We start from the raw sequence: 15,230 nt of genomic DNA on the forward strand, positions 1-15,230 counted from the left end.
CCTATCCCCTTGGCTGTATTTGGTTGGTTAGAAGCAGGTCACAGGGCCCCGCTCACACTCCAGGGGCGGGCGTCCCAGGAGGTGTGCAGGTGGACCCCCTGCCTGCCGGTCATCTTTGGCGGACTGTGCAGCATTGGATGGAGGTCTGCCAGGGCCCCAGTGAACGAGGAGATGCTCAGCTGACCTTCGCTGCCCCTCCTGCCCTCGTGTGGCCAGCCGTCCGGGGCTCCCCTGCCTGTTGCGTGTAGCCCCCGTCCACCCTCCCCTGCTCCTGGTCTGCAGGGCTCCAGGCCCCTACGGAGCTTCCTGACGAGCGGTCCTGGGGTCCTCCTGCCAGCGGGGCCTGGGCTGAATGCGCCTTACCCTCCCAGCCTGTCTGCACCCAGGCCGCCCCCTGCACGCGCAGCCCTGCCGCCCGTCCCTGGGCTTTCCTCGTGTACACGCGGCCGGGCGGGGCCGTGGCTGCTGCATGTCTGACCTGTGACTGAGAGGTGCTGGGGCCCGAGAGGGGCTCCCCCCTGAAAGGACCCCGCCTGCTCGTCTGTCCTCTCGGCTGCCCGCCACCCTGGCTTGTGGGGTGCTGCTCCCTGCGTCACCGAGGGTGGTGAGCCCGGTGCTGCAGCAGGAGGACTCACCACCTAGTGCTGTCTGTGCGAGACAGCAAATGGTGCACATCGCTGAATGATTTTGGTCTTTTGATCTTACTTAAATATTCAGTTCTGGCTGGAAAGCTGTTGACTTCAAATGACAAATGTGTATGGAGAGAGAGCATAAACGTGTTGCTCACTCAGCACACATCTACCAGGTGCCCCTGTTACAGGTGCTGGGCCAAGCTGCCGCCTGATGGACGGATGCTTCCGTTGTGGCCCATTTGGGAGAACCCCAGTGGACGAGTGCTAGGGTGGGGTTTGGGCGGTGCCCTGGTTGACCTCCCCCGTCTGGGCACCAGGCCCCTCGCTGTAAATGCCGGAGCTGGTGGTGACTTGGGGGTGTCTAGACCACGGGCCCAGTGACATGTAGGAATGTAGTCAGTACTGGGAGGGGTTCACCTCCTTGGGTACAAACATGCTTGGCTTCGCAAGATCAGCCCGTTTGGAAATGACGTGAGTTATCCTCTGTTGGCACACAGCCTGCGCTGGTGGGAGGCCCGGGAGGGCAGCGAGGCCTGGCCCAGTGGCAGGAGCCCGGGGTCGGGGAGCCGGCGGTGGGTGCGTCACTGAAGGGAGGCGGTTCGGCTCAGCAGGGACGCTCTGCCGGGTGGGGGACCGGGGGAGGCTCACAAGCAGGCAGCGCTTGGCTCTCCCGGCAGGCTGGGGGGCGCAGGTGGCAGCACAGTCTCCATCGAGGGGCTGGGGCTTAGCTGGAAGCCAGGTAAGCAGGGGAGGGACAGGCTTTCTAGGCAGCGAGCCCGGCAGGAGGTGTCAGCCTGGCGGGCTCAGCGCAGCTGCAATCTGGGAGCTGGGCGGAGAGGAGGGGAGGACCATGAGGCAGGGCCGGACGCGGGGGCACCGTGTGTAGGGGTGGGTGGAGCCAGCGATGCTCTTTAAGCCGTGTGCACGTGCACGCGTGTGCGTGTGCGTGGCTGAGGGCGCTGTGTCGTGCCTGGCGAGATCCCTCTCCTGAAGGAAGGTGGAGGAGAGGGTGGCGTGAGTGAGTGATGTAGCGGTCGGGAGAGAGGAGGCCCCCGGGTTGTCGGATGGCTGGCGGGGGTAGGGGTGACGGAAGACGCTGGCCTCCGGATCCCTTGCTGACCGCTCCCCAGGGGTTTATGAAGACGTCTGTCATGTCACTTACGTGTGGAGTCCAAGAAGTAATACACATGAATCCGTAAACAAAACAGACTCACAGACATGGAAAACAAACCTACGGTTCCCAAAGGGGAAGGGAGGGGGAGGGATAAATTAGGAGTATGGGATTAAGAGGTGCAGACTACTATACGTAAAACAGACAAGCAACAAGGATTTGCTGTATACAGGCAGCTGTATTCAGTATCTTATAACGAACTATTCAATATCGTGGGAAATAATCTGAAAGAAAATCCATTAAAAAAACCAACCTAGCTCAGAGATGCAGAGAACAGATTGGTGGTTGCCAGAGGTGAGGGTTGGGGTGTGTGTGTGACGTGGGAGAAGGGGGTCAGAATGAAACAAAGTCGTAGGGCTGTAATGTACAGCTCGGAGAGTACAGTTGATGACATTGTATCCCATCTTCGAAAGTTGCTAAGAAACTAAATCTTAAAAGTCCTCATCACAAGAAAAAAAAATGTATAACGTGTGTACGGTGATGGATGTTAACTAGACTTATTATGGTGGTCATTTCCCAATATAGTATTTACAAATATTGAATCATGTTGTACACCTGACGCTGATATACTGTTATATGTCAATGATACCTCAATAAAGAATGTCATATGCGGGAAATTTAGAGCATCCATCCATCCATTCCCTCCCTCCCTCCCTCCCATGCACCCTTCCATCCCCCCACCCTTCCATCCATCCATGTACCCATTCATGCATGCATCCACCCACCTGCCCATCCATTCCTCTGTCCCTCCATCTGGGTCTCCTTCACTGATAGGCCAGGTGCTGCTGTGCTGGCTGACCAGGTCCAGGGCAGCCACATGCAGTGGTTACCCAAGGGGCTTGGAGGAGCAGAGAGCATCTTTTGTGGGAGCCAGCTCGTGGGGTGGGACTGTGCCCAGGGGTTGGTGACATACTCCATATTGCTTGTGAGTCTATAAAAAATTAAGATAACTGGAATTTTACAAACAAATTAAACCCATTGGTATTTTAGTATTAGAGATTGAAAAGTATTGATGGTGTATATTTTAAGAATGTGTACATTTAAAAGTTTCTGATGTGTTTACTTTTTGCTTCACCAGCTGTTCAATTTTCTTTCAGATTTTTGAAAGGATATTGTTTATATGGGCCATACGTCACCCTGCCAGTGGATATGTTCAGGGGATAAATGACCTTGTCACTCCTTTCTTTGTAGTCTTCATTTGCGAATACATAGGTAAGATCATATCATGATGTTTTCTTCTCACAAACATTAACTTTAGTGGCCTTACGATGTTGCTATGCATAATTATACCAATACTGAAAATTGCTATTAATTTTACTGTTATTAATGACAACTAATATTAGAGAATAGTAGTTTTCTCATTGATGCCAGCTTTAAAAAAGTCTTTAAATCCACATGCCCAACTACTGAAGACATTAAGATGCAGTTATTATTATTAATATCTTCCTTTTACTAATATATGAGGAGAAATGCAGTATATATGGGGAGTGTAGTTTTGTGTTAATGGCCATCAGAGCACCGGCTTTAATGGTTTGGATTTAAATGGGTAAGGTTAAGGTGACAGAATATTAGTTGAATGTTTTGCTTACAAGCTAAAAACCGAATCTTCTTTAATTGCATTTCTGCGGCAGTTCATCACCTTTCTGCTTTTGATATACTAGTAGCATTTAATTTTATGGAAATATTAATTACATGCAAAATAATTGGTTTAATGGGCATTTAGGTTGGGTTGTGCTGTTTCTCTCTGAGTACTGCATATTTTTTCTTCCATTTATGTTGCAGCAGCCAACTGTAATATACCTTCCCCTGGTTTATATTTCAAGTTTAAAAACAATTCTGATAACACATGTGCAGGATCTACTTTTTAATTCATCTATGGATAAAATCTAAATGCCAAAGGAGGGGTTTACTCTTTAGTTGTAGCATTTTTATTTAAAACTGATATTACTTTGTCTTCATGTGAACCTTCCTGCCTTGGTGTTTGTTGGTTTTTTAGGTTGTGTTTTAGCCATTTCAGTTTCTGGTCAGCTTCGATTCCATCGTTGTTGTAATCTGGAGAGTAAGGTTGACTCCAGGGCAGATGATCCTCTGAGGATGAGAATGTACCCACTTGGTCCACTTTGTGGCCACCCCTCTCCCTGCACTGACGATTTCATGGGAGTCTCTTCATTGCTAGGCAACCAGCAGGCACGGACTGCTCCCCCCTCATCTCTGCAGCAGGGAGAGGTCACTCCTGAGAGCACTCCTGCCTCTCTGCTTCTCCCTCTCTCATTTGACAGATAATGAAAATGTTTGTAATGATCCTAGAACAGTAGGACCTCTGTCAGTAGACTTCAGAGCTGTTAATTGAAAGAAGTTCAACTGAGATGTGATTAGAGAACTGATATTCCATGTTAAATAGACCATTTAATTAATGTGGTAAATAAGTTTGCCTTAATGAGTCTAGCAGCAGCTTACGTTGTAAGACCCAAGCGATCCATTGTGCGTTTGTCTGAATGATCAGCAAGCTAGGACGAAGGGACATGACCGTGATGTTAATTGTCCAGAAGAGAGAAAAGCTGGAGGAAAGAGAATCTGTGTTCAAGTGGTACCTTCAGGTAGAGACTCAAAGAGACTCTCCTTGCCTTCCGTAACCCTCACCACACACACTCACACACACATACACACGCACACACACACACACACACACAGAACACACATGTGCAGCGGCCCGACTGGCCTCCTGGGGCTGCCAGCAGCCCCGGTCTCCTCCGGGGCACCTCGCCCCGCTGTCCCGCTGTCCAGGGACAGTGTCTTCAAAATGCAAGTTTGGTGCACGCACACGTGCAAGCACGCTCGGGCACACACAGTCACAGGCGCGTCCACCACCGCCAGCCACAGCCTCTCCAAGTAAGTGTGGAACAAATCCCCAACTAACCTCGGGATGGAGCCCATGGTCTTGGGTGGGCCCTGGAGGTGCCTGTCCCCCCCAAGGGACGGCCAGGGACGGAGGTCAGGAGAGCTCTTGGGACCCTGGAGGTGGGGTCACAGTGTGCGGGCTGTCCAGAGGCGGAGGCGGGAGAAGATGGCCACGCAAGCGGTGCTGAGGCCAGCCGGGGGAGCCCAGGAGCTGAGTGTCACTCCAGGAGGGTGCTGTGTGCTCGGAGGCGGAGGCTCCCGGCTGGGAAGCGCAGGGTTGGGTCCAGTTTCTTTCTCTCTAGCTCCACTGAGCCCGGGGGTCCTGATGTCTCGGTTTGGGCTGGAAGGAGGGAGGGCCCCTCTAGCCTTGAGCCGGCCGCGTTTCCCACTGCCCTCTGCATTGGGGCCCCCGACGGCTGCTCGCTGGTCATCCCTCGCTGGTGTCTGTGCCTGTGTGTCCCCATCAGGCCGGCCTGGAGACGGGGCGTGGGCCTGCCACAGCGCCCGGGTGGGACAGCCGTTTGGGCAGAGCTCCTGAGTCTTTTCGCCGTGTGTTGCATTTATGTAGTTCAGAGCACATTATGTATAAAATTGTTTTATGCCTTTTCCCCATTTAACCTTGTAACATAAGCTCATCCCTATATTATTAAGAAATCTTTGTAGAGATCGTTTCCGCCTCCTGCACATAATATTCTGTTGAGATAATGTAGCATAGTTCATGAAACCATTCTCCTACTGTTGGATTTTTTTTAGTTTTCTTTCCCCCAGGCGTGGCACAAGTTTTAAGTAAAGCCTGTATTTTTCAAACAGGGACTGCCATATTCCTTTGAGCAATGTTAAATCTGATTTAAAATTAACAACCATTATTCTGTCACCTTGAGTCCCACAATTTAAGTAGAGACATATTTTACTTGAACCAAGTAATTTCAGCATAGCAAAAAACGAAGAAGCATCCCCCCCTCCCCATCCTCTGTGCTACTTAGATTTAGAAACTACTCTGGCACTTTGGACCAGCTCTTCGGACTGACTGAATGAGGGTTGGGCGCATGGGAGGAATTCCGGTGACGAATTTTGGAAGATGAGGAGTATTTTACAATTGATTTTCATTATCAGCATGTGTAAGCTCTGATTGATTTGATTTTATATGTCATTTTCTCGTAAAATAAATTACTCTTGAAAGCTAAGACGGAAAGTGACTGGCATAAACAGTGTATTTACTTATGAACATTACGGGTGTTTATTTTTATGTTCCTGTTTGTAAGTCAGAGTCTCAAAAGCACAGGTTGTTTTTAAACAGGTTAATTTTGCCCAGAGAAGACATTTTAGCATGCGGTTCCTGGAGATTGGGATGCGCTGGAATTGGATTTGGTGTGCGGTTGGCAAGGGGGCACAGAGGAGAAGTGATGCCAACCAGTCGGGACACAGAGCAGAAGTGATGCAGGGAGTTTGCTGTCAGCTGAATGCTAGTGGAGCTGCCATTCTTTTGCCTTTTCCACTGTTAGTATGAATTGGGCTTCGAGTGACAGGGAGAGAAGAGCTGTTGCTCATTTCTCATTGATAAGTTACAGTTTTAGAAACAGTTGTTTTAATTTTCCTTGTTTGCATTTAAGTTTTCCCTCATTGCACTTTGTTTTTTCCATGTGTTACATGAACCAAGGCTGCTTTTTTTTTTTTTTTTTTTGCCGTACGCGGGCCTCTCACTGTTGTGGCCTCTCCCGTTGTGGAGCACAGGCTCTGGACGCGCAGGCTCAGCGGCCATGGCTCACGGGCCCAGCCGCTCCGTGGCATGTGGGATCTTCCCGGACTGGGTCACGAACCTGTGTCCCCTGCATCGGCAGGCGGACTCTCAACCACTGCGCCAACAGGGAAGCCTCCCAAGGCTGCTTTTAAATGCATCCTCACCTGGCTTCCTTTGGTGTGCCTCCCACCTAATGTACTTTTGGGGTCCACAGCTCGTCTCAGAAACATTTTAAAGACAGAAACGAGTGCATCTGCGTACAGGAGGCTTCCTGTGGCAGTTCTGTTCCTTTTGGGGGAAGTGGAAAGCAGAGGGCCCTGGGAACGCCGGTGGGTCAGAACCAGAGAGTGGGGCTGCTGTTTGGCAGCCCCTGAAATGACAGGAGGGGGCTGTATGCTTGTATAGCCCGTGATGTGTATGTAGTCAGATTTTCTACTTAAAAACATCTTGATGATGGTCAAAATAATGGACTTATTGAAAAATTGGAAAACTCATTAACAGTTATAGCTCCTTGTCCCAGAAGCCGTCATTGGGACGTTATACTAATTTCCTTCTGGTCTTTTGTCAATATACTTTTTACACTGCAGCAGTTATGTTATGCATGCACATTCTAGTATTGCTTTTTGTTTAATATCTACTAAACATTTCCCAAAGTCATTAAGCACTTAAAAAACATCTTTTTAAAACATAGTGACACACTCCTTTCAATAATGGGTAGGAAAACTAGACAGAAGATCAACAAGAAAGAAAGAAAACTAAGCACCTGAAAACCCCTAGACCTAACAGACATCTACAGAGCAGTGCACCCATCACAGCAGGATCACATTCTTTTCAAGTGCACACGAAACATTCTCCAGGACAGACAATATGCTAGACCATAGAACGAGCGCCAGTACAGTTGAAAGGATGGAAGTCATACAAACTGTGTTCTCTGACCACACAGACCTTAAATTAGATATCCGTAACAGAAGGAAATTTGAAGAATTTGGCAAATATGTGGAGATTTTAGAACACAATCATAAAGAAGCAATGTGGGGACTTCCCTGGTGGCACAGTGGTTAAGAATCCGCCTGCCAGTGCAGGGGACACGAGTTCGAACCCTGGTCCGGGAAGATCCCACATGCTGCAGAGCAACTAAGCCAGTGTGCCACAACTACTGAGCCTGCACTCTAGAGCCCACGAGCCACAACTACTGAGCCCACGTGCCACAACTACTGAAGCCCGCGCACCTAGAGCCTATGCTCCACAACAAGAGAAGCCACCGCAAGAGAAGCCCGTGCACCACAATGAAGAGTAGCTCCCGCTCGCCACAACTAGAGAAAGCCTCCACGCAACAACAAAGACCCAACGCAGCCAAAAATAAATTAAAAAAAAAAAAGATTAAAGAAAAGAAGCAATGTGTCTGAGAAGAAATCACAGGGAAAATTAGAAATTACTTTGAGATGAATGAAAATGAAAACACAACATACCCAAACTTATGGCATGCAGCTACAGCAGTGCTCCAAGAGATATTTATATTAAAAAGGGACATCTCAAGTCATTAACTTGAGTTTTCAATTTCAGAAACTAGAAAAAGAAGAGCAAATTAAAGCCAAAACAAACAGAAGGAAGGAAATAAAGACTAGAACAAAGTAAATGAGGTAGAGGATACAAAAACAGTGGAGAAAAATCAATAAAACCAATGTTGGTTCTTCAAAAATATCAACAAAATGTTGGCAAACCTTCAGCTAGACTGACCTAGGAGAAAAGGGGAAAAGACTCAAATGACTAAAGCTATGAGTGCTTTTAGAAATAAACAGCACTAAGGAAATGCTGTGAACAACTCTCCAAATTCGAGAATGTGGATGAAAAGATGTTCCTAGAAAGGCACAAATTACCAAAACTGACTGTGATGGTTGATTTTGTATAAACTCGACTAGGCTGTGGTGCCTACTTATTTGGTCAAACACCAGTGTAGATATTGCTGTGAAGGTATATTCTGGATGTGATTAACATTTAAATTAGTAGTGTTTGAATAAACCAGATTACCCTGCATAATATGGGTGGACCTTATCTAATTAGTTGAAGGCCTTAAGAGCAAAGACTGAGATTTCCTGAAGTAGAAGAAATTCTTGTTAAGACATAGACATCCTGCCTGAGTTTTCAGCCTGCTGACCTGTCCTACAAGTTTCAGACTTGCCAGTCCCCATCATTGTGTGAGCCTGTTCCTTAAAATAAGTTTCTCTCTCTCAATATAATGTAATATAATACAGTATAATATAGTATAATATAATATGTACATTTATTTATCAATATCTATATGGATATGTACAAGAACAATGTATGTAGGAGATTAAATTAGTAATTTAAAAAATTCTAACAAAGAAAAGCCAAGGATCATATGACTTCACTGGTGAATTCTACCCACATTTAACAAAGAATTAACACCACTCCTTCACAAACTCTTCCAAAAATAGAAGAGAGGAAACGCTTTTCAGTTCATTCAGTGAGGCCAGTATTATCCTGATACCAAAGTGGGAGACAAAGATATCACAAGGAAAGAAAGCCAGAGACTAGTATTCCTTATGAAGATAGATGTAACAATCCTCGATGAAATACTAAGAAACTGAATGTAGTAACATAGTAAAAGAACAAATGGGATTTATCTCAGGAATTCAAGGTTGGTTCAACATAGAGAAAAATCAGTCAATGTAATACACTATACTAACAGACTGAAAGACAAAACAACGTAACCATCTCAGAATGATTGACACAGAAAAAGCTTTTTGACAAAATCCAGCACCCTTTCACGATAAAAACACTCAACAAACTGGAAATAGAACCTCCTCTCTAATAAAGAGCATCCATGAAACACCCACAATTAACGTCATGCTTAATGGGAAAGACCGAATGCTTTCCCCTTATGATTAGGAGCAAGACAAGGATGTGTGTGCTCCTCACTTCTATTCAACATTGTACTGGTTCTGGCCTGGGCAGTTAAGCAAGAAAATGAAGCAGAAGACATTGAGAATGGAAATGAAGAAGTAAACTACCTCCCTTTGCAGATGACGTGATCTGTATATAGAAAATCCAAAGAAATCTACTAAAAAATTATGAAAGCTAACAAATGAGTTCACCCAAGGTTGTGGGATATAAGATCAAGGTAGAAAAATCAGTTATATTTCTATACACTTGCAATGTACAATCCAAAAATGAAATTATGAAAACAATTCCATTTACAATAGTGTCAAAATGAATAAAATGATCTAAATTTAGCAAAAAGAAGTACAGTATTTACTCTGAAAACTAGAAAACATTGTGGAAAGATATTAAAGAAGATCTAAATAAATGGAAAGACATCCCATGTCATGGATTGGAAGACTTAATAGTATAAAGATGGCAGTCCTCCCCAAATTGATCTAAAGAGTCGGTGCAATCCCTGTCAAACCTGTAGCCAAAATTGACAAGTTTATCTTTAAATTCATATGAAAATTTAAGAGACACAGAATAGCCAAAAGAATCTTGAAACAGAACTAAGTTGGAGGATTCACACTTCCTGATATCAAAACTTACTACCAAACTACAGTAATCAAGAAAGTGTCATTTTGGCTTATGGATGGACATGTAGATCAATGGAACAGAATTGAAAGTCTAGAAATAAACCTTCATATTTACAGTCAGTTGATCTTTGACAGTGACGCCAAAACAGCCCAATGGGGAAATGGTCTTTTTCAACATATGGTGCTGGGACAACTAGATATCAACATGCAAAAAAATAAAGTTCCATCCCTGCCTCTCACCATACACAAAAATAAAATGAATCATGGACCTACATGTAAGAGCTAAAACTATAAGACTCTAATAAGAAAGCATAGGAGTAAATCTTCACGGCCTTGGGTTAGGCCATAGTTTCTTAGATATGACACGAAAAGCAAAAATGACAAAAGAAAGAAATAGGTGAACTGGACTACATGAAAATGGAAACTTTGTGCTGTAGAGTCTCAAGAAAGGGGAAAGACCTCTGCAGAATGGGGGAAAATATTAGCAAATCATCTACCTGGTAAGAGACATAGCCATTATATATAAAGAACTCTCATAACTCAATAAGATAATCTAATTTTTAGAAACGGATAAAGCATTTGAATAGACATTTCTCCAAAGAAGATAGACAGATGGCCAATAAACATGAAAAGATGCTTGACATCATTAATCCTTAGGGAATGCAAACCAAAGTCACAATGAGATACCATCTCACACCCCCTAGGATGGCTGAAATCAAAAAGAGGAACAGTAAGAGAAGTTGGCAAGGATGTGGAGAAATTAGAAACCTCATGTGTTGCTGGGGGCGTCACACTAGCCGAGCAACTTTGACCAACAGCGTGTGGCATTTCAGCAAAGAGTTAAACCTAGAGTTACTGGCAAAAGCCTGCCCAGGCACGCACAGGAGCATTGTCTCTTTCAGCCAGTGAAACCCACACCCCAACCCAAGTGTTCATCAGCTGATGAAGGTGTAAATAAAGGATGATCTACCTGTACAATGAAGTAGCATTCAGCAATGAAAGGACCGAGACATGCTATAACACGGATGGCCCTTGAAAACATCATGCTCAGCGAAAGAAGCCAGCCACAAAAGGCCACGTGCTGTATGATTCCGTCTATATGAAGTGTCCAGAATAGGCAAATTTGTAGAGACAGAGCGTAGACGAGCGGTTGCTTGTGGCTTGGGAACAGAATTGGGGGGATGGGGGTTGACTCGCTGGACGCAGGGGTTCTTTTAGGAGGGACGGAATGTCCTAAAATCAGGTTGTAGTGATTGTTGCACAGCTTAGTGAATATACTGAAAACCACTTTCACTGGCTGAATTGTGTGGTATGTAAGTTGTATCTCAGTAAAGCTGTCGTAAAGAAAGTAGAGGTCCTGTCTTCGTCTGGGTGGGCTGCTATACGAAATTCCACAGACTGGGTAGCTTATAAGCAGCGAAGTTTGTTTCTCGCAGCTCTGGAGGCTGGACGTCTGTGATCAGGGGCCGGCATGGCTGCATTCTGGGGCGCCTCTCTGCCTGGTGCACAGCCGGCATCTTCTCACTGTGTCCTCGTGGGGTGGGAGGGGCGACGGGAGCTCTGGGGGGTCCCTTTTGTAAGAACACTAGTCCCATTCGTAAGGGCTGCACCCTCATGACCAGAGCACCTCCCAAAGGCCCCACCTCCTAGCACTGTCCTCTTTGGGGTTAGGGTTTCAGCATTTAAATTTGGGGGGAACACAAGCATTCCGGACCATATCCCACTGTGTGGTGATATAATTTGGCTGTTTTCTGTTGAGGCACGTTTGCCTGGTTTCTACTTTTTCACTGTCATGGACAGTACACGTAGTATCTCAGTAAATTCCTGATTGCATTTTGGAGTGTTTTCTTGACATGTACTCTTAGAAGAGCCATTACTGACTCAACGGTTGAGTTTTTTTTTTTTTTTTTTTTTTGGCGGTACGCGGGCCTCTCACTGCTGTGGCCTCAGGCTCCGGACGCGCAGGCTCAGTGGCCATGGCTCACGGGCCCAGCTGCTCCGTGGCATGTGGGATCTTCCCAGACCGGGGCACGAACCTGTGTCCTCTGCATCGGCAGGTGGACTCTCAACCACTGCGCCACCAGGGAAGCCCCTACGGTTGGGTATTTTTAAGTCTTGATAACATTTGCCAGGTTGTGTACCAGAAAGATGTTTGAATGTCTGCTCTGCAGCTGCGTCCGGGTTTGCCGTCTTGCTATGTCTTTGGGGCGTTCTGAGCATTATTGGTACCTCCTGGCTGGAGACAGGACCTACGCGTGTGTCTGTGTGCTTATATGTGCGTGTCACTTGTTTGTAGATATGTCAGTGTTTGCCCGTGAGGCTGTTCCAGTGTGGGCCAGGGCTCCACGATGTTAAGGGACTCGGGGAGTTAGCTGAAGGGCCAGGAGCAAGTAGGACACTCTCCAGCATTGACGTTTGAGTTTTCAACCTGCAGGAGCCGTATTCAGCAGGCCTGATTAGGAACTTGGAAGGGACAAGGGTGCGCGAATGTGTGTGTGTGTGTGTGTGTGTGTGTGTGTGTGTGTGTAGGGAAACAACACTGTAGTGGAGCCTGGCGGCTGCAGGCCTTGTGCCCCATGTGCGCTAGCGTGGCAAAAGCAGGTGTGTGACCAGCAGCCTCTCTGGGGGACGTTACACACAGGATCGTTTGTCCCCAGTCCTTGAGGCGCACGCTGGCCCATCTGGAGCGAGGTGGAGGTGGACTCAGTTGGGGCAGCTTTGTGGAAATGCAGTGCATGCACATGCGGAACACGCGTTGGCATCTGCCGGTCTCTGCTACACTTCCACCAGCCGAGGAAGATGCTGGTGTCTCTTATGAACGACGAAGCAAAGCCTCTACAGTCATCAGCCACCCAGAAGGCGGCCAGTCCTCTCTTTGGCCTGTGGGCCTGTTTCTGGGACCTTGCCTTCCATCAGTTTGATCCCACTGTGTCCTCACCTCGCTCTCCAATCAGACCCTGGGGGTCTACAGTCTTTTCCTCCGTTGCCAAAAGTGATGGCTTAGGTGCAGCCTTTCATGTGTTAGGTGACAGTCCCCAACATTTAAGGAGCACTTGTTCTGGGCTGGTGCGCTGGTGAGCGGGTTAGTCTCTTAGGACCTGGGGCTCCGAGGCCCCAGATCCATGAGCTAATCATCTTGTTCCTCCTGGTACTTAGGTGGTGGCTCACCTTCCTTGAAGTGACAGCCGCTGTCTAGCCGTAGTGTCATAGGGTTGTGGGGTAAAGAAGGAGTTCTCCCCGACCCCTCTCCTAATTCCCCTCAGCTAAGTTCACGGTTTAATTAACTTCACTGTGCATTTCTTTTCATTCTAACGACAGCCTTCTAGGGTAGACGTTACTGCTTTGAGTTAGGAAAAAGGAGGCGTGGAGAAGTTAAATAACTTGCCGAGGTCCTGGTGTTTCGGATCTGGAATCGGTGTCTCTGCTTTATCTGAACAGCCAGCCGGGCAGCCCTGCCCCGCGGATACCTCCTAAGCTGCCGGCAGCCTGGCTCTGCCCACGGCCGGCCACGAGTTCCCTGATGATGTGAGTTTGTGCCTGCTGCTGGTAGTTAAGTCAAGGATTAATTTCCCCAATTTGTAGCTTTTCTTACTGACACGGTGCCGAAGTGCTTTCTTAGGTTCGGATATGATTCCCAAGGCTGAGGTGGTAGAATTTTATCCTCCTTAATTGGGACCCTTTGTACAGCCTTTTAAAATCCTTTCATCAGAGAACAAGTTCTATTCCTTTTCATTGGAGTGCAGTTTCATGGTTGTTGTTTTTTCCTGATTTATTTCCTTTCTTTTAAATGGTTTCTCTTCATTTCTTGTTTTAAATTGCAGTCATTGCTGAAGTGGTCCTGGCTCTGGCTAACAGGAAAAGGCTAACAAATACATTAGTGGGGTCCTTTCACTTTTTACCCTCCTAATATAAAATGCCACATAATCTGACATCCAGAAGCTTCAGCAGTTCAGCCCAGGGCTTTCGAAAACTCGGAGGCTGAGCCTTGTGCTCAGAGCTTGCGGCCCTGGATCCTCTACCCAGAGAGACCCCTGCCCCACACTTTGCATCAGAATGTCGTGGACCCTATTTCCTGGGCCTGGATTCAGAATCCCTACGTGATAATTAAAGTCCTGAAGAGGAGTGTGGGCTGAATGGAAAGCTTTGCGTTTACATTTGAAGACTCTCACTCATCCTTTCTCCCCACAAACTTTAGCTTTCTTCTCGAATTTTTATGGCTCTCTGTGTTAGAATCAGGAATTTTCAGAATGTTTCTTACATAACACGTACCAATTCCTGTCTTCTTTGTTTTTCAGCATCTTTAAATGTTTCCCTTTTATCAAAGGTTGTTGTTTAATCACAGAAACCCTTTTCAGATCAATTTTTATTTTGTTAATATTAATTTAACAAATCCATACACACACATACGTCTTTACACACAGGCCACATGCTTATTCTTCCTGTAGTACTACGTGTTACAAGAGCCATTGGTGGAGTGTCACAGCTTCTTAAAGAGGGGGTTGTTCTCTGTGTTGGGTTCTGTCTGTGCAGCCCAGATGGCGGACAGCATCGGTGAGACCCTCCCCTGCTGGGGTTGTCCTTCACTTTCCGTGGCCCCCTCCCTGCCCCCCACATCCTAAAGCCCCCTGGAGGTGGGGGGAGGAGAGGTTGTGAGCCAGGACCGGGTGAGATCTCTTTTTCACTGACGGTGACTTTGAGGCGTGGGCAGCCTTTGTTTTCAAGCTGAGAGGCCATGGTGTCAGCGTAGTTTTATTTTTCCCTTTTGGTGGTTCTGTATTGTTTTGAGAGGAAATATTGGGAGACGAGTGGTTTGGTGGCGGCCATCGTTTCCAGCTACCTGCACGTCCTCCCTCCAGAAATCTTTATTTTCTGCCTAAGACCAATCAACCATCTATCTACTCCTCTCTCTGAGCTGTTCGTGTCCATTGCCAGGTCCAGCAAGTGACATTCTTTCCACGACCATTTTCTCCAAAGAAGCACGAGTCAGACCCGATTGCAGCCCTGGGTCCCTCTGCACGGCGAGCACAGGTGACGTCGGGGCAGCTGCTGCCGGCAGTCAGGTGGCTGTGGCGGGCTCAGGGGGCGGCACAGCCCTGCTCGGCCTCCCTGGCTGGGGGCTTTCACGAGTCCTGCACAGACAGCTTGAAGTCTTGCTGAGGACGGCTCTTCCACGGCCTGCGGCCAGGCCAGGCTTTTGGGTCCCGTCTGGTGACCTCCACTGCCAGGCGGAGGTGTGGACACCAGGCGGGCAG

At 47.2% G+C, this 15,230-nt stretch overlaps 1 protein-coding gene across 6 annotated transcripts in view; it reads left to right on the plus strand.

Annotated features, from left to right (window-relative positions):
• TBC1D22A (TBC1 domain family member 22A) overlaps nt 1-15,230 on the plus strand; it is a gene marked incomplete at its 5' end in the record, with an annotated part of 316,544 nt that overhangs the window by 135,006 nt on the left and 166,308 nt on the right. For 5 of the 6 annotated variants that reach the window (XM_079715580.1, XM_079715576.1, XM_079715575.1 and 2 more), the window contains one exon: nt 2,901-3,015. The exons of the other annotated variant lie outside the window; for it this stretch is intronic. In XM_079715580.1, coding sequence (XP_079571706.1) covers nt 2,901-3,015 — 115 coding nt within the window. The remainder of the gene's footprint in view (nt 1-2,900; nt 3,016-15,230) is intronic. 6 annotated transcript variants of the gene reach the window in all.

The sequence above is a fragment of the Hyperoodon ampullatus genome (assembly GCF_949752795.1).
Source record: "Hyperoodon ampullatus genome assembly, chromosome: 11".
In the NCBI taxonomy this organism is placed as follows: domain Eukaryota; kingdom Metazoa; phylum Chordata; class Mammalia; order Artiodactyla; family Ziphiidae; genus Hyperoodon; species Hyperoodon ampullatus.